The sequence below is a fragment of the Populus alba genome, chromosome 6 (assembly GCF_005239225.2).
Source record: "Populus alba chromosome 6, ASM523922v2, whole genome shotgun sequence".
Classification (NCBI taxonomy): domain Eukaryota; kingdom Viridiplantae; phylum Streptophyta; class Magnoliopsida; order Malpighiales; family Salicaceae; genus Populus; species Populus alba.
The window spans coordinates 4,642,096-4,669,028 of NC_133289.1; the positions used below are offsets into that span (position 1 = coordinate 4,642,096).

General features: G+C 33.4%; 4 protein-coding genes across 7 annotated transcripts; 1 reads left to right on the forward strand and 3 right to left on the reverse strand.

The window, feature by feature from the left end:
* Positions 1-369: 369 nt before the first annotated feature.
* LOC118032655 (rhodanese-like domain-containing protein 9, chloroplastic) lies at positions 370-3,119 on the reverse strand. Of its 2 annotated transcripts, none has more exons than XM_035037422.2 (6): positions 2,890-3,119; positions 2,018-2,268; positions 1,789-1,939; positions 923-1,008; positions 722-826; positions 370-607 (listed from the first exon to the last, which is right to left on the reverse strand). In XM_035037422.2, exons 1-6 carry the CDS (start codon positions 2,931-2,933, stop codon positions 567-569), a joined length of 678 nt encoding a protein of 225 aa, XP_034893313.1. In that variant the 5' UTR covers positions 2,934-3,119; the 3' UTR covers positions 370-566. The 2 variants fall into 2 exon arrangements, with proteins under 2 accessions (XP_034893313.1, XP_034893312.1); XM_035037421.2 differs by having other exon boundaries at positions 370-637.
* Positions 3,120-6,242: 3,123 nt separating this feature from the next.
* Positions 6,243-10,916, reverse strand: LOC118032654 (outer envelope pore protein 16-3, chloroplastic/mitochondrial). Of its 3 annotated transcripts, none has more exons than XM_073409987.1 (3): positions 10,757-10,881; positions 10,091-10,430; positions 6,243-6,698 (listed from the first exon to the last, which is right to left on the reverse strand). In XM_073409987.1, exons 2-3 carry the CDS (start codon positions 10,419-10,421, stop codon positions 6,550-6,552), a joined length of 480 nt encoding a protein of 159 aa, XP_073266088.1. In that variant the 5' UTR covers positions 10,422-10,430; positions 10,757-10,881; the 3' UTR covers positions 6,243-6,549. The 3 variants fall into 3 exon arrangements, with proteins under 3 accessions (XP_073266088.1, XP_073266087.1, XP_034893311.1); XM_073409986.1 differs by having other exon boundaries at positions 10,091-10,433; positions 10,757-10,875; XM_035037420.2 differs by having other exon boundaries at positions 6,267-6,698; positions 10,091-10,437; positions 10,757-10,916.
* A 1,554-nt stretch (positions 10,917-12,470) lies between these two features.
* Positions 12,471-17,131, forward strand: LOC118032653 (CDK5RAP3 protein homolog). The gene is made up of 10 exons (XM_035037419.2): positions 12,471-12,746; positions 12,831-12,965; positions 13,049-13,143; positions 13,238-13,332; positions 13,436-13,571; positions 13,666-13,815; positions 13,937-14,503; positions 14,725-14,936; positions 15,744-15,876; positions 16,753-17,131. Exons 1-10 carry the CDS (start codon positions 12,686-12,688, stop codon positions 16,882-16,884), a joined length of 1,716 nt encoding a protein of 571 aa, XP_034893310.1. The 5' UTR covers positions 12,471-12,685; the 3' UTR covers positions 16,885-17,131.
* Positions 17,132-20,522: 3,391 nt separating this feature from the next.
* Positions 20,523-25,172, reverse strand: LOC118032651 (probable protein phosphatase 2C 27). The gene is made up of 4 exons (XM_035037418.2): positions 24,581-25,172; positions 23,199-23,402; positions 21,746-21,957; positions 20,523-21,404 (listed from the first exon to the last, which is right to left on the reverse strand). The coding sequence occupies exons 1-4, from the start codon at positions 24,758-24,760 to the stop codon at positions 20,837-20,839; spliced, it is 1,164 nt and encodes a 387-aa protein (XP_034893309.1). The 5' UTR covers positions 24,761-25,172; the 3' UTR covers positions 20,523-20,836.
* Between the last annotated feature and the right edge of the window lie 1,761 nt (positions 25,173-26,933).

Consider the following 26,933-nt stretch of genomic DNA (forward strand, 5'->3'; position numbering starts at 1 on the left):
CTCAGCTAGAGTACATTTTTACTGCGTGGGATGTCTTTCACTGGGCAGAAGTAGCGAATGTACAACAGTTTTTGATGGATTTAATGATCTTCAATTTATAGATGATTTGTTACAGTATGCATTTTACTCCGCCCTTTTTAATTTTGAATGTGTTTGTTTTATGTTATAACATGTCTATTTAAATTGTTTTTTTTTTTTTTAAATCAAATTAATGCTTTTTAAGTGTTTTTTTAATTTTTTACCCTGTTACTATATATAAAGAAACATGCTGTAATAATAAAGAACTTTCTGTAATTTGTGAAGACTGACCAGCTTTCTAATTTTCATATCAAAGCTGTCCATGAATGGTAGACGAACAAATCCGCGAGGTTTGGAAATTCATTGCTGGTTCTTAATTTCCGATGTGCTTAATCTTAAAAAAAATTACATTACCACCGACCTTAATCAATGTCATTAACTTCTCTCTCTTGTTCATTAGGACATTGTGCTGCTGGAACACCGACATTTCCTGGATCATGTCACCGTTTACACTTGCAAAACTTGGGATTATCACAAGGACTAGCTGACTAGCTCGAAGGGGCTAGTTGAAGCAGCTTTTCTGCTTGATCTGGGAAGAAGGTGATGAACAGATATGCACCTATACGCATAAGTTAGTCAGAAAAGGGGAATTGATGTAAGGGCTCAACAACATCATCATGTAAGCTCTACAAGTTGGACTTACAGATAAGTACAGTTCCAAGAACAGCTGAGATCTTGCCTTGAATTGTGATCAAACCAGCTTTGCCAGCATCTTGCAACTCAGTAGAACCTTCAGAATCAAATGTTCCTGAACAAAAATAAAAATAAAACCCTCGTTTCCCTTGCTTTGCATACATTACAACTGCTTTGCTTGACAAAGAAGGGTTGGCACCAGAGTTTTAACCTGGTTTTACAGATTGAAGCCCTGATGTCACACATGCTACATTCTTGAAACCAGCTGCCTCTAATTTGGTGGCTGCAGCCGTAGACCTTGACATTCAAAGGAAACCGAGTCGTGTCATATAGTTTCCAGGCAAGGCAAGTTCAAAACAGTGAAACCATGAAAAATTGAAGCGATAAGAAAGTAGATATGGTGTTGCAAGTTACACTGGTAAACAGCAATACCATCTCTCAATAGAAAATAATAGGATAAGAACTTAGGAAGCACAAGGAGAGATAAAATTATGAGTAAAAACTAATTTCTACGCCATGATGGATCTTTGGACCCCAAGATAGGTAACCAAGAAAACATTTTGTCATCTCTCTCTTCCCCGTTACTAATTTCTTATCAAATGCCCCTCTCCTAGAGCAACTTCAATCAAACATGTCCTCACCTGTGCTATCAATGGTTTTGCTTGAAGATATTGAACTATAGGAGACCTAACTGTGGTATGGAATCTTGAACTTCATCTTCCAGACTTTCTAAGAAATAAAGCTCACTTAAACATTTCTGGGCTCTTAACAAATAAACAATCTATATATTAAAGTCATATATTCTTGACATATCACCGAATTAAACTCCTTGATAGAATTTACACCTTTCTATTTATCTACACTGCTGCATTCCACGAAAATCTATATATGATAAAAAGGGAAACCAAAAAACAGAACTCCACACGAAACACAATTGCGGCTTCTCTGAATCTCTTAATTCAAGGACCCTCAAAATGGTACTATAAAAATATGCAGCAAAATTCCAAGAGCAAATACCAATTGAAAAATACTTCTGCGTTATTTGGTCATGCCATCAGTGGCAGAACAATAACTGACCTTAATCCTTCCTGACATACAATTAACAGTTTACTTTGAGGTGAAAGCTGACTCTGCACAGAGTCCACAAATTTATCATTGAGCTTAGTAAATGGCAAGCCGAAGAACAAACCGGAGAAATTGTTGTGCACAGTTCTTTTTATTATTGTACCTGCAGAAAATTATTCCAAGGGAATGAACAAACAAGAACATAAATCAGCAATGGAAACTACAAAGGACGAGGTTTTACCAAAGTCATTGTCTTGATTCTCGATAAAAAGAGGAACATGATAGCATGATTTTATATGAGCTCGTTCATATTGAGTTTTGTCTCGTACGTCAAGCACAGCATATCCCTCATCCGTTACAAGTTTCTTTGCTTCATCTGGATTCACAAAATTCACTTCTGCTCTAATTCCAAAATTTCTCCAACGTTTTGGTTTTCCCCGGATGGTTCTTCTATGATGAGTGTCAAATTCCAACCAAGATGTCCCGAAATTACTGAAATCACACCCTTAATCCCTTATTCCTGTGTTCATAATTATCTATTTCACTTCTATAAATGTTGAATAATTTATTTTTTTCATCTACTCATACATTCACTTATTTCAGGCAATTTTTTTGTACCTACAAAATACAAGAAACGGTCCAAAATCTCCTTCGGCTCTTGAGAAAAACATACTATAAACAAACAGAATATTAGTCTTCCTCTATATTTAGTCTCTAAGAGCGACATGATCACTTGAATAGTTGAGCTGCAATAGTGTTGAAACTCGGAAACCCAAAGGAGGAGGACAAGAAAAAAAAACCTTTGGATTGATCAATGTTTTTCCAAAATCCCATGAATCTTCAAAACCAAAGTGGAAAATAGGAGTAGTGAAACATAAGAAAGTTTGGGATTGTTTTGTAATGTTCTACACATCGAGGCAACATCTAGAATTCAACAATAAACTTAATCTTAAGCTTTCAAACCAAAACAGCTTCTTTTTGAAAACTTTTATTGGAAAAGTGAACCATATTAGCATGCATGCTACCTATTCTTGAAGAAATTATAAATAAAAAGGCTGTGGATTTGCATAGTAGAAAAAAGTGCTAACAAAAACCGAGAACAACTTATATTACCTTCTTGAGGAGAGAGTTAAAGCACAAGTAGCAATTCCAGCCATTCTTGGTTTGCAGTTCTACTCCTTGATTATCTCCAACTCTCTTTCTCTGTCTCTGTTTCTGCCTTGGCAACTTTGAGTATCAGTTGATTTGCTGGCATGGCCACATGAAATTGGGAGAGGCAATGGGTCGCTGCCACGTGGCACTGCAGAAGGGATATATTTCCAGATCTCCCGTCTCTAGCTTCCCTGCATTTGTTTTAGTTTATTTGGTTCATTTTTCTTTTGTATAATAAATTTGCTGCATTCAACATTGGGCCTAGCCCAAGGAATATAAGCCTAAGAAGTGATCCAGTAGAGAATCCAATCACGGGCCATTAATTTACCACACTCCATTGCAGTTTAATTAATTAGCCAGCTCCATAAATGTTGGAAAACGAGAGGGGGATGGCTATGTAATCTCTACTAAAATATTATTATTATTATTATTATTATTATTATAAAAAATAAAGTTTTGGATCAAAATTGAATTATAAAAAAATTAAGGGATCAAAATTTTATGATTTAAAAAGTAAGAAGACCAAAATAAACCTTTTGACCTCATTTCAAAACCTTCATCTATTTTCTCAATCCTTTTCACTTTGTTCCTTCTTTTTTTTATCTTGTTTTTGGTTAACAAATTTGAAACAATTGAGCTTTAATTTGACTTCAAAAAAAATATAATCAACAAAAAAAATATAAGAATAATAAAAAAAACCGTGAATCCATAATAAAATATGAGAGTCTGCTTAATTGTTTTTGCTCCAGTGTTTAGAGTTTTTTATAATTGTCCTCACTACATGTATAGCTATTAAATATAACCTGAGATAAGTTCAAGTCTTAGATAAAATATTATTTTTAAATGTTAAAATAGCTGTATTTAAAAAAGAACTTTTAAAAAATCAATAAATTTTAATTGAGTTTTTCCCTAGGTCACTGACATTTTTAATTGGGTCAACTCCCCCCAGTTTTTTTATGAAACATGACCTAGATATGGATCTTTATTTGTGGCCACATACAAGACAATAGCAATATTATAATTAAACAGAAGTTCCTGAAAGTCTAATGCATATTGGGATTTTGACAGTACTGACCTCACCAATGCCAGAAGATACGCATGCTCCAGTGATCGATGAGTACTACTTTTGCAGCCACATCTTCACTGAATATGCATCTTTTGATGCAGCTTAGCAACATGAACACAAGATATGGTGGTAATTAAGATGTTTAGGAGTGGAATGACTATTGCAAGAGGAAACACAATATTCAACACCTCGTGAGTGAAATCCATGGCCATGCTTTCTTCCGGTGAGAGGTAGGGAGCTTGGGAAAGAATTAATTAAGAAAAACACCATCACCCCCAAGTTCACATTAGAAAAAGGCCTTGTTTTGAAGTGAAAAAATGGCTAGACACGTAGATAAAGGCTTTGTTTGACGAGATCAAAGGAGACGACGCGCCTCTAAGACAAAACAAATAGAAAAATTCATGGTTCTATGGGGGGGGCCCTCAACTATAACATTGGATTTTACTGATGATACATACAATTATAGGAGCCCAATTAATGACTTCTTTTCACTCTTCGAAGAGCGAAGACGGAGCAGCAGTCCCAGAATTCTTAAGTCTTAACCAGATGATCCACTGTTGCATAGAACCTAAAATCCATGATTAATTATGCAGCTTAGAAGCTTATTGTTGTCATCGCAAAAGTCTTGTGAAGCCACAACACAGCTAAATTCTTACAACTCCAGTTACTCAGGCTTCGATATTTGTGCATGCCATCATGTAAAATCCAAACATGCAGAAATCTAAACGAAAATGTATCGAGAATCCTTGCTACGCCACTAATTCTTCAAAACATATGATCAGAAACGTTCAGTTTACTAAAACAGGCTCAAGGATACTTTCTGTTTAACAAAAAAATCTAGTTTATGCATGCATGCTTACGTTGGCCAAAGTGGTTCCATGACTCCTCAACAATCGTTTGCAGTCTTCAACCTTGGCAACATCCGCACAAACCACAAAAAAACATCCGGTGATCCGAGTTTTCTGGCTTTATCAGCCACTAATCCAAGATTGTCTGGCCTCTCTTCTTGCAGCAAGGGCTAAACGAGCTCCTCTACTCGCATACTCATAAGCTAGATGCTAATCATGGCCACCAGACGACGACAGCAACTATATTAACACTATAAAAACTTACTAGGAAAAATCCCTCAAGCTCTAGAGATATTTATGAGATTAATACCGACCTCACCAATGCCAGAAGATACTCCAGTGACGAGTGCAACTTTTCCTGCCACGTTTTCACTGAATATGGATCTCTTTATTTAACTTCTCTTTGCATTCTTCACTTATCTTACTGATTGACTGGTAGGTTTAGGTTCCGACGAACTTGTTTAAAACAATTATCAACAACGATAGACCAAAAGGAGTTATTTCAAATAGTTCAAAGTTGTTATTTGACTGATGAGATTTAATATATATGGTAGTGTGTGTTTTTTATTAAAAAAATATTTTTTTAATTTTAAAATTTTATTTTTTAATTAATACATCAAAATAATTCAAAAACATAAAACAAAAATTAATTTTAAATAAAGTTTCTTTTTCTTTTTCTTTTTAATTGTAATCAACCTTCATTTGAGTCGTAATTAAAAAAGTATAGTCACTGACACGAGTTCTTGACTAATAGAACTTGTGGGTAAGAATGGTTGTTTGCTTTAAGCACCAGTCATTTAAGGTCAACAAAAAGTTTGTGAAATCAAATTACTTGCATCACTCGCAGAGGGAGGGGCGAAATGGGTTTCTTCTCGTCCATCTGTTGCTGCTTTTATCGCCCTACTCGCGTAGCCAGTGATGGAGTGCTTGGAGCGGCGAGGCAGCCTGTCAGGTCAAATTTCATTGAATCAGATGTTCGAGCACCAATTCTAGTTCCACACTTCCCTGTGAATTCGAAGTTCTCTCGTTTGTAATCAGCAGTCTTGTTCACTCTCAGCGTCTTGCCATCTTGTACAACGTTCATGGAGTAAGATAATAAGCTTGAACTCTCTGTTTTGAATCATGTAAATTGTAAGATTCTGCTGCTTGTAGTTTAAAAAAGCTATGTACTGATGATTCAGGTTGTTTGAATCTGGAATCAACGAAAAACTCTAGATAGGATCGATTAAAAGATACAAGTTCGCCTTTTGTATCCAACTATCCATCATGTACTGTTTTGTCGGCTCTCAGACAAAACTATGAATATCTAGTCTGATGGAAACTGGACTCCATAAGAAATCACATAATTTGAATAAAAAAACTCCCCGGTTTTTGCTACGTTCGCATAATGGGAAAGATGATTATGTAAATCACACCTCTACCACTTTTCAGAAGTAGCTTAACCATTATTGTTGTATCTGTTTCAATTTGGTTAATGACAAAAGCAGTTGTCTCAAACTGGGAAAAAAATAATCATGTAACAGTTGACTAAACTGCCGAAACATGTTTATTCAAATCATCCATCCAGACCTAATGGTAAAATTCAAGAAAGGAAGATCCACGAGTATGATTTCATCTCCGAAAACATACAGGCAATTCAGCATACATCTATAACTGCTCTCCCATCAACCTGCCAATATCTTCATTTTTACCAACAGTGTTGAAAAACTATCCCTCAACAGCGGATCTTTTCTTGGTAGTGTAAGGATAATACTCCTTGCCAGTGTCCATTCTCGTGGTCTGACCTCCGGCATCAATGATTGCAGAAGTAACAGCAAGTGCTGCTCCAGCAGCAATAGCATTTTTTATGTTTCTTCCTGCAAACGGGTAACAAATCAATCACATCAATTAGCAACCATAACAGTTCAACACAACAGGACAGAACAGACATGGTTAGCATGCAGCAGAAAATCAATCATGTGCTAAAAAAGACCAGCATGGACCATGAACAGGTAACTTGTATGCTCTTTGAAATCATCTAATTTAAGACCAAGAAATGGGATGAAAAAAAAACATCATTCAGACATAAGTTCATAATATAAGACCACAAGAAGAGAGAGATTGCAAAATTTAACATGAATTTTGAAAATTTAAAATTATGATCTCTCCCAATCCCTCCCATTTCTTGAAGGAACATGCATGTGCATAGAATATAAACGCCAGCCTTCAAAATCTCTAAGGTTGGAAGTAATGAGGGGGCTGTCAAAGATTACCTAATATCTTTTATCATGGACTCACGATAAACAAAACAAAACAAAATGTTAGTAGATTTTAAGGGTCAACTGCTTCTGATGTTTGAAGATAAGACTTTTACAAGTGTTTTTTCTTCAGATCAGATATTTTCTCCCCGACATGAACCAAGAAACCTGGGAATTCTGAGCCACTAACCTATTAGCCTCATATCCATTTCCCTAACAGAGTCTTCCATCCCATCTAGAATTTATCAGCATTATTGTTTCACCTTTTATTTTCCAAAATTCTGAGGAAAGATAGAAAATCAATTGCTTTTCTCAAGCACATGAATTCAGGAAGGATAACTGTACCAATGATGATTGAAAATAAGCTAATTTGTGCAAATCTAGAGATGGTACAAATAATGGAAAAGAAAAACATTAGAATTTCGTTATTGCTGTCTCCAGTTTACTGATTGCCACCATTGACAAATTCACAAGGCTAAAAGGCTAATATTGAGCATGTATGACCACCACAAAAAATTTCTTGTGATAAACTGAATCAATAAAAAGATTAAGGTTGATTAATAACTAGATTTGTCAAGTTCATAGAGGTTAAAAAGCCTCAAACAAATACACAAAACTTCAATACTAAGATCTAGTTTTTAATATCCAACTCTTGGTTATTCCATTTTAAATCCCCATCGGATTAATGCAGTCTGGAATAAATCCACCCACATCCACTCCACAAATATGAGATTCTATAGGATATATATGGTCATTTATAATGGCTCACACTATAAACTCAAGGATTAAGCCAGTGACAAACAAGGAAACTTCATAACAAATTAACTGCTTTCTCTGAAACGTAAAAGTTCTTCTTTATACAGTACTTGGAAACTGAAACATAAAAGTTCTTTATCCAGTACATGGAAATAAATGCCTCAAAAGGATAACATGTACTAATAATGCTTAAGGGACAAGGTTACTAGGATCAGTGTTGTCACAAGGCGCTTGGGCGCTCACTTAAGCATAGGAGGTGAGGCAAAGGCACCTTTCTTAGCCCGAGGCAATGAAGTTTGAAAAGGCACCGCCTAGGCAAGCGCCTATGCATGGGAGGTAGGCGATAAAGGCGTCGCCTGATGAAAATTATTTGACACTAAGGATTGGTTTGAAGAGGCGTCTCTTCAATTTCTGCTTTTTTATATATATATAAAAGGACTTGTGTTTTGTCTTGTTTGTCTCTTTTTTCTGGTCTTATACAAGAAAAAATTTAAGGGTATGTTTGTAAAAAACATAGATTAGGGTAAAAACAAAAGAGAAGACGTGAAAGTTAAAGAAGAGAAACAGACGTGAAAGTTGAAACAAGAAGAACAGAAACAAACGTGAAACACCACCATAGAAGAAGAGAGAAGAGTCAAGAGTGATAACTGAAGAACAACAGAGGCATTCCTTGAACTTTTTTTCTTCTGTCATCTCATCTTTTTGTTTCTTAATTTCTCTCTTCTTCACTTTTTTTAGTGAAGACTTAAGAACAACTGAGGCATTCCTCTCTCTCTCTCTCTCTCTCTCCTGTTATGCTGCCGAAATTTATACTAAGTTATATCATATATAATATTGTATATCATACAGGTTGAGAGCCTTGGTTCATTTGGGCATGCGCCTCAAGCATCTTTCAGGCTTGGCGCTTTTTAGCATCTTTCGCCTTTGCAACACTGACTAGGATACACAGCATGGTTACTACAACCAGCATAAAATTCCAGAATGAAATAGCTTGCCTAACAAATCAAAGACATGTTCAAGCTGCTTAGGAAACATATTTTTCAGTCACCAAACTTTAATAGCAGCCTTTTCATCCACTAATTACACCATATAAGATTTTTATAGAGCCCTTTTATCTTCTTTGACAGTAGTCAGTAGAATTACGAATATGACTCTCTCACCACTCTCAAAATAAAAGATGCTCTCGATAAATAAATAAATAAAGCAAGCTTAGAAACTTTGATGAGTTAGTTTTGCTACCCAACAAGTTGGACTGAAATATTGATCAAATTTATCAATATACAATTGAATGTCCTAAGTAATACTTTCCACAGGAAGCACTTGCAACCAAGCTCAATGATGCTAACAAGGACAGCTAAAAAATAACACACAATAACCCTCACCTTTGAAGCCCTGTACAGGAGCTCTTGCAAACAAACCACCCACAGCTCCATCATGTCAACTCTCAAACCAAAATCACAGAACCTCAACTCTAGACCAGTTTACAGCATCCTATACTATATTTAGTTCCCTTTCAGATCCCCTCTAGATAGATGAAGCTTCAGATCCACCAATTTGCATCCTCCGTAAATACTAGGTCCTATATGCAGGCATTTCTAATTGGTTGCACTATAAACACTGGATTATGCAAGTGAAAAACAAAGAAACCATAGCTCAAGAAAACAAATGTTTTTCCTCTGGAACATAAAAGTTCACAATTATCCAGTATGCGAAATGAAAACACCTCAAAAAGATACAATGGGGCAATGATGCATGAAGTTACTAGTGTACCAGGATGCCCATATGTTCATTCTAATCAACTTAAGTTCCATTCTGTAGCAGTTTCCCCACTAGCTAATCAAAGGCATTTTACAGCTTAAAACACGCTACACTTGATATGTCTTATACCACTCACCACACGTGAAGCAAAATTATGCCTTCTACCACTCACCACACGTGAAGCAAAATTATATCTTTTACCACTCATTTGCTTCATTAACAAAGATGGCCAGTAGGATCAAAGCACATATATAATTTTACTGTGTCCGTTAAAGTAATAGTAAATCTCTCAAGAAAGAAAGCAAGTTTTCAAAATTTGAAAAGTTATTTTTGCTTCAGGGTAAGTTAAAAGAAACGTCAATAGAATACATCTAAATAAGATCAAATTTCTCAATGCACTGCTTTCCACGCCAAGCCACACACTGTCATGCTTGATAACTCTAACAATGAATCAACATAAAAAAAAAGCATCAATAAAAAGTAACAGTAATCCTTACCTTTAAATCCTAGAATGGTAGATCCAGCAACGAAACCACCAACAGCTCCATTAATAAAATCTCTCTTCATCCTATAATGCTGCACAAGCTGCTCGACACCAATGTAAACACCACCAATAGCAGCAAAAGTCACGCCATGGTTACCCATCATCTTGATTGTTCTTATCAATCCGGGAAGCGCAACACTTTTCTCAACACGAGGCACATCATGCCAAGTTGCAACAATAGTCCCCCATATAGTTCCGGAGACCAAACCCATAGTCGCACCCTTGATAGTTTTCATCATCGGAGTATCATCATCCTCCAAATACCTCATTTCTGATGGATCCATCACTAATATCTTCTAACTGCGTCCCACCCCAAAATCACAAACAGAACCAAAAGTTAGCATTCTCCACCACATTTAACGAAACCAAGAAAATCCCACATTATAAAAAAAAAAAATTGATCTTTCAAGAGAAATTGATGACCCAGTTGAAATCACCTATTAGTTAGAAGAAAATGAGAAGCATATGATATAGAGACTGGTTGATAAGTGAAATCAGGCAAGGCAAAATCAGATTTGAGAAACTAAAGTAAACCCTAGAGAAATTAATAATTGATGGACAAAAGTGAATTGGAGAACTAATTGATTTGCTAATTAGATCTCAAAAAATTGAAACTTACATTTATGATTGCTGTTCTGTTAGAAGAAGCAAAAGAGAAGGAGAGGGAGAACTGCACTGAGTAGAAGAATGGTGATTTGGTGGAGTCGGAATTTACTCATCATCTACTTCTTGCGTCCCTACGTCAGCTAACTTAGTCCATATTTACCAGATTACCCTCCCTCTTGTCAAATATTTGCTTTTAACGGATCATTTTATTTGAAGATTATTTATTTATTTATGTAATTGTTTGTTTAATGGATATCTTATATTGTAGCATAAAATTTAAAACTTAAAGAGATGGTGTGTTAACTTCTGATTTAGTTTATTTACAAAGATATCTTAACATTCCAGCCAGTATACATTTTAAAGATGAGTATCTTTAATATTAAAATATAACAGAAAAGGTTAAACAATAACCAGAATTGTTCCTTGTTATTATGTTATTTGATTTGATAAAACATTTGTTCTTTACAATTGATAATATTTAATATTAGTTTATTGGCCCACTATGCTATTAGTTGGATAAAAAAATATATTAAACATAATAAAAACTATTTAAATCATAAAAACAATTTGATATTGTTATTAAATACAATCTATTGAGTCAGTTTTGAAACCTTGAACCATCTCTTTATGAAATTCAAGTTTAAAATTAAATTATGTGAGGTTTGTCCCAACATAATTCAATCAACTTGGTGCAAAAGTAACTTAGTTGACCGATAAAAATAGTTTGAAAATGAAATTAAAAGGAAAAAAAATAATGAAATTGATAGAAAAAAAATTCTCAACCCAACTCTTTACCTAGTTTGAGTTTAAAATTCAATTGTGTGAAACCTATTCTGATATAACTCATTTAATTTGATTGGAAACCCACCTGGTTGGTAGAAAAAGATCCAAGGACCAAATTAAAAAAATAAAGATAAAATTGATAGAAAAAATCCTCGATTTTAAAATTAAATTATATGAGAATTGTTTTGATAAGAACAAGTAAACTTAGTCAAAAAAAAATCGAACAATTATTAAAAAATATTTGAGAATGAATTTGAGAAAAAATTGAAATTAAAATAAATAAAAAGAATAAAAAAAGGTTGTATTAAAAAATACAAAAAAAAAAGCTTATAATGTATAATATTTACTTCAAACTCAATTCTTTTATATGCATAAAGTAACTAGTTATTATCATAAAAATAAATATTTTAGCTTTATATTTAATTTTATCCAATAAAAATGTAAATTGTATGAATATGTGTAGGATGATCTTCCTATGTTGATAGTAAAAAAAAATAGAAAAAAATTATGAATTTTTTATCCTTTTTTTAAGCTAAACCATGAAAGATGGAATTTGAATAGTAGACCATATGTGTGGGCATTCTTGCAAACTCTAATTTGATAAAAAAAAAAATTAATTCATCTTTATTTTTCTATTTCAAAAATGATTTTTTTTATTTTAAATTAATATTTTTTTTTATTTTTAATATTTTCATATCAAAAATAATTTTTAAAAAATAAAAAAAATATTATTTTAATATATTTTTAAATAAAAAATACTTATAAAAATAACCATTACCATTCTTCTAAACATTAACCTTTTTTCTTTCTACTTTTTTTACCCCATCACAGTATAAAATAATATTTTTTACTTTTTGGCAATTTAAATTGACGGGGACGAAGCCTGTGATTTATCGAGTTTAGAGGAGTGTTCTAGTCATTTCATTCAGAGCAGTCATCGTTTGCTCCATCAAATTCTTGACCCGACCCGGAACCACATAACGGACCAAAAAGGCAAAAACAAAAAACAGGAAGACTGGCGTTAGTAACAGCACGCACGCAAACTGCATTCACTCAGGAATCAAAAACCCAACTCTGCACCCAAAACACTGAAACAAAGAATAGAATTTGATTTCAATTCCACAAATTCTCGAGAAAACAATTCAATTCCGAAATAAAAATGCAGAATCCCGATGACATCCGAAATCTTCCAATCGACATCTCATTTTCTCGTCTCGGAGGTAAAATTTCTACTCCTTTACTTGATTTCGTATTCTCATTCTCTGACGTTTTTCATTAATTTCGTCGTCGTTTTTGTACTCAAGAATGGCTTGTTGATCGAAAACGAATCCCCGCCGATTGGAGAAAACGAATTGCATCAATAAGAGCTCGGATTTCAAAAGAATTCACTTCACTCCCCAAAGAAATCGATCCCTATTTCCAAACCCTAGACCCTGAAGGTTAGCTTCGTTTCGTTAATCTGTATTGTCCAGATGTATTGAGTTCATAATTACTAAATTGACACCACTATCACTATTTACAGGGATAGGGTACTTAGAGGCTAAAAATATTTATGAAATTCTTATGAAATCGAATCCAGAAAGCCGTAACATTTTTGGCCGGCTATCAGGTGCTGCTGTAAGTTAGTTATCTTTCTCTGTCTCTCTCTCTCGGTGTGCATTTTTTTTTTTTTTAATATTTCTGTTGATGAAATGCTGCTATCTTTTTGTAGGGTGCTTGGGAGGCAATTGTGCGTTCTTTCGAGAAAGATTATGTTTACCTTGGTGAAGCTGCGCAAATAATCATCCAAAATGTGAATTATGAAATGTAAGTTTGCCATCTTCCTGTTTGGTTGGCTCCATAGTTTTGTTGAAGAATGTTCTGAATTTTCTTTTTTGTTAATATGGTTTTTATTTTTGTGAATGCAAAGTCCGTATCAGAAAAAGCAGGTGCAAAAGATCCAGCAACTACTGGCGGAGCTAGAGCGCAAGGAAACTGATATAAAAAGAAGTGCAGCTCTTTCTGCGACTAAATATGTTGAGGCTTGTCAAGAGCTTGGATTGCAAGTGAGATATTGGCCTTGTTCAATGATGGTTGTGAAATTGTATAGACATGGATATATGTGATTAATGAATTAAGTGATGTTATTTCTCACTGTAGGGAAACAATGTGAGGGTTGAGCTTTTAGAGACTGCAAAATCACTTCCAAGCACATTTAGCAAAATTCTGGAAGTTATAAACAGCGATACCATGTCACAGGCAATAGAGTACTATTCCAACTTCGTCAAAGAAGTTCATACGGAAAAGGATGTAAAGATGATGGCCTTTTGTTTTTCTTTCGAATGATTATTGCAACATTCTTTTCTTTGCATGAATTATGTTTTTATTATGAAGATTGGATTTTATTGTTGATTAATTTATAAAATTGCAGAAACCTTTGAGATCAGTGTTGTTGAACTTGAAAGATATTCGCGGGAATCCTCCTTCTCTGGATGTTTGTGCTGACCCTGTGATCCTTGATTCTTCAAATATTCAATTGGATTTGGATGAATCAAACCATGAGAGAGGGGACATGGATGTTGCTGCCAATAATATTGACTGGGATATTTCTGTTGATGGTGCTGATATTGACTGGGATATTGGCACTGTAGAAGAAACAGATGATGGTGGTAATGGTTTAGGTCCTTATGAAATCGTAAATGCCAGTGACATCTCGCAGAACTCTTCACAAAATGAAGCTGTAGAATCCGGTGAGACTCCATTAAAAAAAGAGGAAGAAAATGTTCATACTGAGATTTCTGTATCAGAAATTTGTTGGGGTATTAGTGTTGAAACACCTCAAGTTGATGCAATCAATGACACTAATTTGGTAAACATGGGTTTGGAAAATCAGACATATGTTCTAGATACTATAACTCACACCCCGGGAATGAAGGAAGGCAGGAGCCAGCTTTTGGATACAGAATATCGGAATAAAATTCTTGATGATTTATACGAGGTATAGGCTAATTTTTCATATTGTAAGGCCAGTTTGGATAATGCTACTGAAGTAATTTCTTTTGTATTGGTAAATATTTTGTATCTTCCTCTTTGAGAACTAAGATGGATGATCCAGCATTAACAAAGCCCTGAGGAACTCACTGGTTTCTACTTGTATTTTAAATGAGATTACAATTTTTAGATTAATTGTTGATATTTGCTATTAATGATTCATTTTAGATAAAAGCATTTTTGAGTCAAAGATTGGCAGAGTTGAGTAATGAAGAGACCATGTCTTTGCAACATCAAGTCCAGTCGGTTGCTCCCTTGGTGTGCCTGCAGCAGTATACTCCTGATGCTATTGATACAATGTCATCTAATGTTTCTTTGGCCATTTCTTTGCTGACAAATGGGAAAACAAGAGACTTGATTATGCTTCTTAACTCTAAAAGGTACTTATAGATAATGATAGTCGGTTTTATCATCTACAGCTTGGCAAGTGTTATTTTGTTCTTTTACTCATTTAAACAAAGTTTGCAAAAGAATTTGTGCATGATAGTTTTGCAAAAGTAGAAGAGTGGATGTACGAGATAAGCTGAGTGGAATTTCCTATTGTGTTGAAACTTGAAAAAGATACCGTGGGTCAGCATGTGATGAACACTATATAATTCTTCCTATTGCATGTGGTGAAAGGCTTGAAAATACCAAGTAATGAATGTCACTGTTTGAGAATTGCAAAACTCTGTAATCAACTGCCCAACCAGTGAAATTGTTTGTCTTGTTATTAGGCTGTAGGAATCTGTTAATGCATTTTATAATTTTGAAAATTTGAAAGTGGACCTACACTGCAAACAATCATTTGGTGTATAGTAGCCATGAAAGCAGATATTTTAATATGGGAATTTTTTTTTAAGTATTCTGGGAAAGGAGGTGGGGAGGTCTGTAGGTCCTTTTCTGAAGATGGCTGTTCTGGTCTTCATATATATGGTAAATTCATTTTTTTTCCGCTTGTGTTGATTTTCTTCTGCTAAATGTATGGCTGTGGCTATACCTTTTAAGGTATAGGTGTTGTATTAAAAGTAGGCATGCTTTTAACCAATGTCTGTTTAGTCTACTGGTACTCTTCCAGAGGAGAGGGAGGGATGTCTTGAGGTCAAGCTCTGCTCTTTTCATCCAAAGAATAATATAAAAAAAATAGGCAAATTTTTCTTTATGATAAGTTGTAATACTTAATTCTAATGTGTTATCCTGAATTCCAGATATCTGGACAGACTAGTGAGTACATTGGAAGCAAAGAAGCATCATGAGTTGAAATTAAAAGAGGGGTTAAAAGATGTGGCTGCTAAACGCATGGAACTTCACAATTCTATATCTTCATCATGGCCAAAGCAGGTAGCTTTTCTTGGATAATAAAGTTGATTCTGCTTCCAGGAAAAAAAGAGAGTATTTATTGTCATAATGAGGGAAGTGCTCTGTTTGTGTCGTTCTCATGCCATTATTTATTTTGAGTTCTCATTGCCTTCCACAAACCCTTCCATTTTTTCGCTTCTGTTCTTTTCGTACTTCCAAATAAAAATAAAACAAGAAAAATGCATCTAGTGTTTGTTTGGGTCCATGATCCAAACTGCACATTTTTAATGCATAAGTTAATAAATATGAAGTTTTTTGTTCATTGGCTTTTGTGCTCACATGTAACATGTGCATAACTTCATTCTCGAATCTACCAGCAAAATGTCCTTGCCACGCTTGTCTTTGTTCCTTGATGGTGATTGATTCCCAAGCATAACTGTTATTTTCGTGGCAAGATTTCAAAATTCCGTACCACATTTCCTCTATAGTATTTTTTGTATGGGTGGGCAGTGGATACCATAAAGGAATCCACACGCACGCACGCACACTAGTGATACTCTCTAAGTCTGCTCGGGTGGCAATTGTTATCCCTCAACTCCTGAACCACCAGGGGAATTTACAAGATAAATTTCTTTATACTTTTGCGTTTAGTCACATCCTGTACTGTTTCTTTTCATTGATGCGTTCTAGTTTACTTTCACGATAATGAAAAAATATGATCCTGGTGCATATATTTGGTGAACGGTCTTTGGATAACTGTACTGAACCTCTTGATTTTTCCTTGGATTTAGGAAAAAAAAGGACTCAGATGCACTCAAATCTTTTTCTTGGGTGAAAATTCTTTAGAAAGGAAAATTAAAGTTAGCTGTGGAGTTTTGTTTTTGGAAACAAACTGAATTGTTGGTGTTTCAATTGCAGGAAGCAGCTCTTTCTAAAACCAGGGAGCTGAAGAAACTTTGTGAGAGGACACTCTCGTCCATGTTTGATGGAAGACCTGTTAATATAATCGGAGAGATCAATGCCTTATTGAGCAGTGGAATTGGTGCGTAAACTCTTGAGACTTTTGTCTCATGCTGTAAACTTTAGGCTCAAAGAATCTTCTTTAAAGCTCGAAAAGAAAATGAAGAAACGTTGGAAAAGCTAGTCCAACGTTCTCAATAGACAAGGAAAAAAAGAAAGACTTGAGTACTTTGAACTAGCTTTAAGAAATAATTGGTGGGGGAATTCTTATAAATTATTTTTCACCTGTCTCCTTTTTTTAAAAACAATGCTAATGATATTATTATTTTATTGCTAACATTATTGTTGATCATATAATGCATTGATGAATTACAGTACGTTTGTCTGATTAATCGCACGGTACCATGTTCTAAAAAAAAATACAACATTAACATTGTTTTAAAAGTTTTTCCATGTGGAATACGCCGTAGTAATTAAAAAATGAACTTGTCATATGCTTGAAGGCTTGTACTCATTGACAAGGAAGGAAATACTTTTTTTTTTTTTTTTTTTTTAATGAATGGACGTGAAAACATTTTTTTTAAAGAACTTAATGAGTGAGAGATATTTTGTAACTAAATAAAAAATGAATATCCCATATTGGTGGTAAGAAGGATCGACAAAAAGTATTGTATCCCTAAAACTTTTTATTTTTTTAGGCAAGATTTCTTTCTTTTGCAAAATCATCTCTCCACGAGCTATTTATCATAAAAAATAACTAAAAAATTCTTTGTATTCTTAAACATAAATCACTATTCACAGAGTGCAATTACCATTTTATATTTTTTTAAAAAAATCAATGATGTAATTGGATCTTTTTATAAAGCTTATTGGTCATTATAAGATTGAGTGTGGGATATGTATTTTTTTTTTTTTAATATAGTGAAATGATTAAATTATTCTTGAAAGTAAAATCTTTAAAATTGATATCTAAGGTTTTTTTTTACTTTTTATTTTTTAAAATACAATAGAATAATTAAATTATTTTTAGAAGCAATTTTTTTTAACTAACATACATGAGTTTATTTATTTGAAAAATACTAAACACACAATTATATTATATAATCCAAATCTCATCTTCCTAGGATCCAATCAATAATTTTCTAACTTCACATTTAAAACTTCCGTATCCGTATCATGTGTACATAACTTCCAAAGTTTTGGCTTTGATATTCACTGGGGATGTCACTGTTGGTCCTCGACAGATCGTAGTCTATAATATAAATAGCCATGGCTCCAGAGGTTATACCATGGCTGTCGCATGCAGCAGGTTCACATGGAAGGATACAAGTATGTTTTTTAGCAACCTTGCCCTGTCATTTTTCTGTTGTTCTAGTTTATGTTCAGTGTCTTCACCTTTTCTGCTTGGGAGCCAGTGCTCTGCTTCTTTCCATGCTCTGTGTTTCTCCTTGGGGGCTTCTTTTGCTTTCATGGTGTCTTCTGTTGATCTACTTTGGCTTATCAAGAAAAGAAGAAGAAAAATGACAAAAACGAAACTCAACCTCAGACCTCACCCCCTTTGCTCATGCAAGAGTCCCTCGTAGCTACAAACTCTGGTTTTTTTAACGAGCGTGTTCCCATTTATTGTAGCATATTTGCTGGGCATTAAGCAGACTAAAGTGCAAGAACTCTCAAGCATCATTTGTGAGTGATTTGAGCTCTATTATCAGTCTGTCAGGAGTTCCAGCAAAGCATGTTTTACAGCAATTTATCCAAGAACGAAAGAAAAGTCACACAAATAACAGATTTCCTAAACGTGGTTGATAAGTAAATTGATTGCTGGAAATAAAAGAACCACTGTAATTTACGAACTTTGTGTTATAATAGACTGTTATCCATGATGTTTCAAACACGCCACCACAAAAATACGACAAATTTATGTGGTGAAGGCGGAGGATAGAGGAACCAAACTTGTGATACAATGAGTTATGATACTAGTTTGTCTTGTTGGAATTTGTGTTGGGCAGTTTTGGAAGCTTCCAAGTCAAAATGTCCTGCTTTTGGTGAGAATCAACTTTGAGATGTCATCCTTTTAATTTGCAAAAATAAGAATCATTAGACATGGAAGCTGCACCGTTGTGAATGGATTATTTTATTCATAAAAAATGATATTAAAGTGCTGCAGCCATTCTAAAAACAAAAGAAATTTATTTAAATTAGATTAAAAAAATAGAAAATAGTCGCAAACGGAACAAATAAAAGATAATTATGATAACAGGAGAAAAAAAAATTTGTGAAAAAAAAAAAACTGCTCGATTATTAGTTAATTAAACATGGAAGGACAAGATTGGATAAAAAACAAAGAAAAAAATTAACAATTTGAATTTAGTATGATAAATTTGTAATTCAAGTATTAAGACTAAGTCAACATAACCTACAGGTCAAGTCATAAAATCAGGATAACCCATAAAAAAAAATACAAAGCAAAACATGGAGCTCATTTAAAAATGATGAAATAAAAAATAATAAAATAAATAATATCAACTCACATTAACTTTTCAAGCTTGTAACCTAGATCATTAGATTGAAAGTACCATACCTAAAAAAATCAGGATACCCAATTCCAAACCAAACCAATCAAATATTGAAGAATAAAATTAGAAAAGAAAACTAATTATACAAAATGATTTGAAACAAAAAATAGCAATTAAGAGAATAATTATTAAAATTAAAATAAAAAGGAAATTAGAAGACAACTATAAATTTTTTTATTGAAGAGTGAAACTAAAAAAAATAATTTAACAAAAAAAAACAATTAAAAGAATAAGAATTAAATTAAAAATAAAATAAAATAAAATATAAAAAAAAATAAAGAAAAAAATTCAAAATAAAAAAAAATAAAGAATAAAGTTAAAATTTTAATAAATAAAAAAATATCTTTAAAATTTTAAATGGTTAGCATAACTTCCAAGGTGAAGAAAAAAGACAAAAATAAAATCATTATTAGTGACAAACCATCCCATAACCGTTGCCATTTATCTCCTTACTAGGAAGAAGACATCACAATTATTCTAATGGCACGACGGAAGAGAATTTTTATGAAACCACTTTTTCTCTAAATAAATATTTTTATATTTATTAAAATACTAAAATACTAAATCGTTTACATTCAATTTGATAATAACAAAAAAACCAAGTTAAAAAGAAAAAAAAAAAAATACTTTTAAAAATTTTGCTTTTAAAACTAATTGTTATTTTACCATGTTTAAAAAAGTAAAAAGACAAAAAAAAGCATCCCTGCATGCTTAGCTTTAAAAATTTTTCTTTTGAAAATAATTTAATCATCCTACTGTGTTTAAGAAACAGAAAAACAATTCTACTCCCTTTTAATCTGATAATAATCAATCAAACTTGCAAAAATATTGAATTACCTCAACACCAAGCCATTGATTTTTCGGGGGTAATAACAAAGTGATAATTGAACTGTTGCAGTGGATAGTATCATGTGTGTCTAGTACACATCCTTCCGTTTTAGTTTGGTGTGGTTTTTTAATTTTTTAATTTTTATATACAGGTACCAAGCATCAACAGTTTGAAACTATATTTATGACAATCAAAATTTTAAAACAATTGTACATGCAACATATGAAAACCGAGAAATTGCGTACAGTATGTAATGTAAAACTTAGGAATTCTTCAGTATCTATCTAATGTAAAACAACTAAAAAGGATACTTGAGAGGTAAAATCTCGCAGTTGAAAGGCATGCTTACTTTTGCAGCAAATCAATCCCTACCTTAAACATACAAATATCCATTACTTAGAACAATTTTGGCTTGATACCTATGGAACCTAGCAGACAATAAGAAGGAAGAAAGGAAAATGCATAAAGACTCCTGTTAATGAAGGAAGAATGATACGAGGGAAGAAAAAAGCAAACTCTCTTCGCCAACGAGTTTATATACAATATACACAAATAAAACTTGAGAACAACCAATGTAGCTATGCACTGTTATTTGGCAGGTTCTACCCTTCGTTACCGGGGAAAACTTTAACGAAAGATTTTAAGCATTACCTTCTAGCAAGCATTTGAGATTCTGAAGTCCTTCAGCGGAAATGCTCCGCCTGAATCTTGTCCTCTGTACCACCACCGGTGGCGGTGGCTCCAAGTGAAAGCTAACAATTACAACGGTCAAGTTGTCGGTTGCTCCCCGTTTTATTGCTTCCCCAACCATTTCTCCGCAGCACTGCTTCACATCATTGTGCTCTTGAAGTCTCTTCCTAACAAAATCTACTGCATTTTGGTTTGAGTACACATCCCATATTCCATCACTTCCGATTATCAAAAACTCATCTTCCTTGGTCAACGTAACCAATTTAAGTTCTGGTTCAGCACTTAATGGGCCACTTTTGTCACCTGTTTTCTTCATTCCTTCGAGATGCCAATCACCTAATGCACGGGTAACACCTAACTGACCATTTAGATAACCATCATCAATGAATCCACCTAAGGACTCAATTCTAGTCTTTTCTTTAATGCAGCAAGGTCTGTGATCCTCTGACATTTCCTTAGCTACTCCACCTCGTGATAATACTGCCCGACAATCACCAGCATTTGCCACAAGTAATGACCTGTCCAAGATGAAAACATTTTTTTATCAAGCAATGCACTTTATCAAGTGACATAATAGAATGCCAATATATGATATTACTAAATGTTTGGAGCAATTCCTAACAAGGTAAGATCTTAGGTCTCATTGCAGATCTTTATGATAGGACAGAAAGCTATATAATTGGGTCATCATTGCCTTTTACCTTGACTACTAGAACTCATTCAGGACTGTTACCCAGGACAGGATGATCTTGGAAAAGTCAGATATGGACTAAACAAAAGGGATGGCGTGAACTAGAAAGTCCTGGATAAACCATAGGAAGGAGATGACTGATCGCTAAATAGGATAGGAAGCACTCACCTCCCAAATATCATTGCAGTAAGTGCAGTAGTGCCAGAAGAACGGGCTGACTCAAGGGAGCATGACTTTTCAAATGCAGCATCAGTCTCAATGAATGACCTTGCGACCACTTTCTCAAGTTTTACAGGGAAATCAGCATCCTCAACAATGACTCTTGGTAAATGTTCACAGACAAAATGTGCTGCACTCTTTCCTCCATGCCCATCAAATACCTGTTTTCCAAAGTACATGTAATTGTCAAAATAAGAACGAAAAAGTCCCATTTATTATAGCTTGTATATGCCTGTTGGCATTATTTTTCTAAAGATTTATGCAGTGCAATTACATCTTATCTGTTTCCAGACGAGCATAGTTAAAGTAAGAGAGCTATTCTTGGTGTCTGATCAGCACAAAGGAGCATGCTTGAACTTTGGATCAACTCAGATGAATTAGAGAGCAAGGGTATTACTTCCTTTCTTTATCAAAAAAATAACTTCAGGACCTCTTCTGTGTGTTACAATTAATCACCAAACGATGTGCACTTTTAACCAAGAGGAAAAGGAGATCTGATCCATGCTCCCAAAAATTGTGTTATAAATGGGTAGTTTCTAATCCTTAAAACATGATCAACATCTAATCATTGACCCCGAAGAAGGATTCCAGTCATGCTAATGGCTCCACATCAGCCTCAAATTAATACTGTCAGTTTTGCATGCTTAAAATATCAAAATGGTGATGATTGCTTTCCTGTGTAGATAATAACCCTCTAGTTTAAAGTATCTAGCACAACTAAAAGAGTGAAAGTGTTGATGAATGATGTCCTTATTCAGAATGCATAACATCTTTAAATATAGGAAACACTGCTATCAAAAACTCATTAACCACAGGAAGCTTGAGGTCCCTTTTGCCTCTTTGTAGTTACAGCGGAGTGCTTAAGCTGATAGATACTCTGAATTTGTGGAGTTGATATTTTTATAGTGTTACTGTAGACACAATTATGATGGCAGAATACAGGATATAAAGCACAGGTTTTAAGCATGCTAATTGAAAACAGTGGCACCTTCAGGTTTTCAAGTCTAAAGTGATGCTCAGATTAAATTAATTTAAAGTGACAAGTTCTGATTAGATTTTAGACTAAATAGTACTTTCTAGAACCTACACACTTGTTATCTTCATTATAAGTTCAAAGAGAGAAAAGTGAGATCAAGACAACTTCATTGTCCTCCAAGTCAACCTGGTACCCTATGAAGGTATACCACAATGAAGTTCGCTAATCATGAAGCGAAAGAAGCCCTCATCCTAAAATATTTCTACCATATGAGCTAGAAGACCAAAAGCTATGATTTTTTTTTCATTACCGAACAGAAAGCACAATTATAAATATAATGCTTGACAAGGACCAAAACAACAGAAAAACATAAAATTCATTAGCAGCTAAAATAGCAGATAAACAACAGATTGGACAATAACTTACACCATAGAAAGAAATAGCATGCTCGCTGATGAGCAAATTGGAACCAAACTTCTTAGCCAAGTCACTGATGCAAATGTGTGTGTCTTCCATGTGAAGCCGACCACCAATATCAGACCATTCTCCTGAGCGAAGGGTGGGGAAAAAATCTGTTAACAGATTCTGTTTCCTTTCTGTGACCACTCTATCCTCGCAGATGCTTTCCAGCTGAAAGAGCAACCACAAAGAAAATAAAACTAAATGAGATTGCAGAAGAACAAATAGTGATGAAGATAAATATTCCATAGAAGGCTATAGCATGAAGTAAACAAGGATGATACCAAGTCTTGGGTTATCACCACCAAAGAGAAAGTAATATGGGATTCTAATAATACTTGTGATTAAGTGCAAATTCAAGACCTCTAAATAACAGAAGTGAGATTACGGACATAGAAAGGCATGAAATGGTTAATGATTAAGAATCAAGACAGGGTTCCAAGCAGTACGTACAGTTTACAAGATACTACAAAAATAAAAGTTCAACCAGGATTAATGATTGACAACCAGCCCTGTTCTTTGATTAATACCAAAGTCACAGGAGAAAATGGAAGTAAAAAGATTCTCTCTTTCACCATCTATCTATCTATCTATCTATCTATCTCTCCATGACAACTATGAGTCCAAGCAGAGTAGTAAATGAGTCAAGGGAATAAAATTGAAGAGAAATTATTTACCAAAGCAAAGCAGTACCATGCAGGTGGTGAAAAAAATAAAATAAATGAGTCACAGTACTGTAACTAGCTCATTGAAGCAACAAACAAGAAAATTTTTAGAACAGACTTCAAGAATCAAGGCAGGAAAAATATTGTATCCACATATCTCCAAAAGCCCACAAAATCCATTAACCAGCAACAATTTCATAATTAAACAACCAGCTAAAAGTCGGAAGCTTTTTAGAGCAAATAAGGAAAAGGAAATTAGAAAGCAACACTAAATATGGATACCATGAAACAGCAACAATTTCATAATTACACAACCAGCTAAAAGTCTGAAACCTTTTAGAGCAAACAAGGAAAAGGAAATTAGAAAGCAACTCTAAATATGGATCATCAAGAGCTTCAACAGCTAGGAGGAAAAAAAAGTACAAATTCATCAACAAAAATCAAGTTAAGGATGGCATTAATGAACAGATTGCATAGAGTCAACAACTCAATTCTCACCAAACACGTCTTCAAAGGAAATAACATAATTCAGAACACAAACATGCACCGACAAAAACATAAAAAAAATCCCAACTTTGGAAAACAGTAAATCAATTCCAACAAAAAACCGGCAGAATACAGAACACAAACAAAAGAAGAAGAAGAAGAAAAACCCAACTAAGGAAAAGAAAGAAGGATTCTTACAGGATAAGAGTTGGCAACACTAATCCCACCACTAGAACAAATCAAAGAAGAGTCTGGATCAAAATTCTCCATCCGGGTTTGCAATAGGTCACAATGCAAAGGCCAAGATTGCATCTTGTTGCTATTACTATTATTGTCAATTGCGTTCTCTATTTCTTGCTCTGCATCCTTTACACACATGGTTATGGTCAATATTATTATTATTATTATTATTATGTTGGTGACAGAAAAGGAAGAAGAAAAAAAAAGACTTTTTAGAGTCTTTGGCAACTAGTTGTTGTCTTTGTGGGAATCCAAAGCAGCAGCAGCAAGCCTCACATGAGAGGAGAAAAAGAAAAAGTAGAAGAAGAGAGAGAGAATCAAAGAGAAAAAGCTTGGATTAGAGAGGGATGGAAGACTATGAGGAATAAAATGGAGGCTAATGGGGTTCTATGGAGGAGTTGTTGAGGGCCGAGAGAGGGAGGAAGAGAGAGAGAGAGTATAAACAAGAGCCGTTAAATTAGAGATTTTTCTAAGAAAGCGTGGCTGAAAATCAGTTGGTTAGGTTGTAGTTGCAGTTGTAATTGCTGTACTCTATTATCCCAAACGTTGTTCTTATGGGCATCGTGGATATTGGATGCATAAAATAAAAATCTTGTACTCTGTCTTTTTCTTATTTACGTAATGCCCTTACAGCTATGCCTTTTGTTGTTGTCGTTGTTGATTAAATATAATCATTGATAGGAAAAGGGATTTTTATATAAAAAAAAATAGAAGAACAATTAATTTTAGGGATTTGAAGAATTATCCAAGGAAATATGCTCTATTTTTTTTATATATAAAAAACATATTCTTAATGGATTAGCAAATATGAGATTTTTATAATATCCTCAACTTAAATATCTAAAAATAAAACATTCAGAGATTTTATTTTCAATAACTCAATAATATTATGGAAATGATAGAAGTCCCTTTTAAAAAATAATAGAGAGTTTGTCAAGCAATGTGGCCTTATTTCTGTTGTGTACTGAATTAACTATAAAAATTAAATTTATAATGTATAGATTGTGTGAATAAATAAATAAGTATTTTTCCACGGTGGTTTGAGAAAAAAAAAAAAAAGGTTTTTATGATGTCTTGATGTACACTTAAAACAAATATTCTTTTTTAATGCGTTTATGGTTCTGTAAAAAGAAAAGTTGTTGTAAAAACACGTGTTTGAAAACTTATATTAAAAATATAGGAAACATATATGTATTGAATAAATGTATAATAATCATTTAAACAACTTAAAGGCTATAATATAGTCTTTTAAAAGTATTCGAATTAATAAAACAATTTCTATAAAACTTGTGTTTTTATATGTAATTATGGATAATATTATTGGCAATCATAATGCTACATATGTAATGGGTATTTGCTAATGAATATTATTGTTTGAATTTCTGGAAAAGCTTAACGAACAAGAAAAAAAAACGCCTTTGTCACGTAAATTCATCCTGGTTGTGGAATTATATATATATATATATATATATATATAATATATATATATATATATATATATATATATATATAAAACCTTCCTTCCATGAACTTTTGAGAAATTTCACGAAAGTTCATGGAAGGAAGGTTCTCATTTTTTGTCAAAATCAACAGTAGAATACTTGTGTTTCAGGGCATGGGATGATTGCTATTTCACCCCGATTCATTCCAAAATATATATTTAAACATTTCATGGAAAGAAGCTTAGATTAGTTTTGTAGGATTATTTGCAATTTGACTCTTGTCAAGTTATTTATATTCAAATTATAAAAAATTAAAATCGTGGTGTTGATATTTTTTTTTTGTCTTGAAAAATAATTTACAACAAACTAATATATAAATTATACAAAAATAATATTTCAAAGTTAATTATGTACTCCTACAATTCTAATAGAAATAATTTCTTGACAAGAGCAAGACTCAAATTCAAGATATTTTCCCTATTTTGTGTTCTATAATTGAAAGATGGCCAACGCAATGATTTTCACGAAGAAACCAATATGAGATTTTCTTCAAAGAACATCATTATCTTACATTATTATTTTGATTTTGACTATTAATCACTCTTAAGCTACCCTATTGAAAGCATCAATTTAAGATATAATTGACGAATTTCATCTTTATTTATCATCAAGATAGATCCTTATGGGATTAATATACGTTATTTTTATAGAGATAGTTTTTATGATTATAATTGAAAATAATAAACGTAAGAAAAACTATAAATTATATTTTTTTATTAATTTTTTTTTAAAATAACTTAATGAGATCTGTGTAATAGAACTATGATATATATATTAATTAACTAAATATTTTTAAATATATAATTAGC

Bases quoted from the DNA above. Each gene is read 5' to 3' on its own strand.
- LOC118032653 (XM_035037419.2), top strand. From the start codon at position 12,686: ATGCAGAATCCCGATGACATCCGAAATCTTCCAATCGACATCTCATTT. The intron at 12,747-12,830 runs GTAAAATTTCTA...TTTGTACTCAAG, and splicing joins CTCATTTTCTCGTCTCGGAG to AATGGCTTGTTGATCGAAAA. The intron at 13,144-13,237 runs GTAAGTTAGTTA...ATCTTTTTGTAG, and splicing joins GCCGGCTATCAGGTGCTGCT to GGTGCTTGGGAGGCAATTGT.
- LOC118032651 (XM_035037418.2), bottom strand. From the start codon at position 24,760: ATGTGTGTAAAGGATGCAGAGCAAGAAATAGAGAACGCAATTGACAAT. The intron at 23,403-24,580 runs GTAAGAATCCTT...TTGCTCTTTCAG, and splicing joins GTGTTGCCAACTCTTATCCT to CTGGAAAGCATCTGCGAGGA. The intron at 21,958-23,198 runs GTAAGTTATTGT...TTTGGAAAACAG, and splicing joins ATGCTATTTCTTTCTATGGT to GTATTTGATGGGCATGGAGG.
- LOC118032654 (XM_073409987.1), bottom strand. From the start codon at position 10,421: ATGGATCCATCAGAAATGAGGTATTTGGAGGATGATGATACTCCGATG. The intron at 6,699-10,090 runs GTAAGGATTACT...ACCCGTTTGCAG, and splicing joins TACCATTCTAGGATTTAAAG to GAAGAAACATAAAAAATGCT.
- LOC118032655 (XM_035037421.2), bottom strand. From the start codon at position 2,933: ATGGCTGGAATTGCTACTTGTGCTTTAACTCTCTCCTCAAGAAG. The intron at 1,009-1,788 runs GTCAGTTATTGT...TTGAATGTCAAG, and splicing joins GTATGTCAGGAAGGATTAAG to GTCTACGGCTGCAGCCACCA. The intron at 827-922 runs GTTAAAACTCTG...ATTTTTGTTCAG, and splicing joins GCTTCAATCTGTAAAACCAG to GAACATTTGATTCTGAAGGT.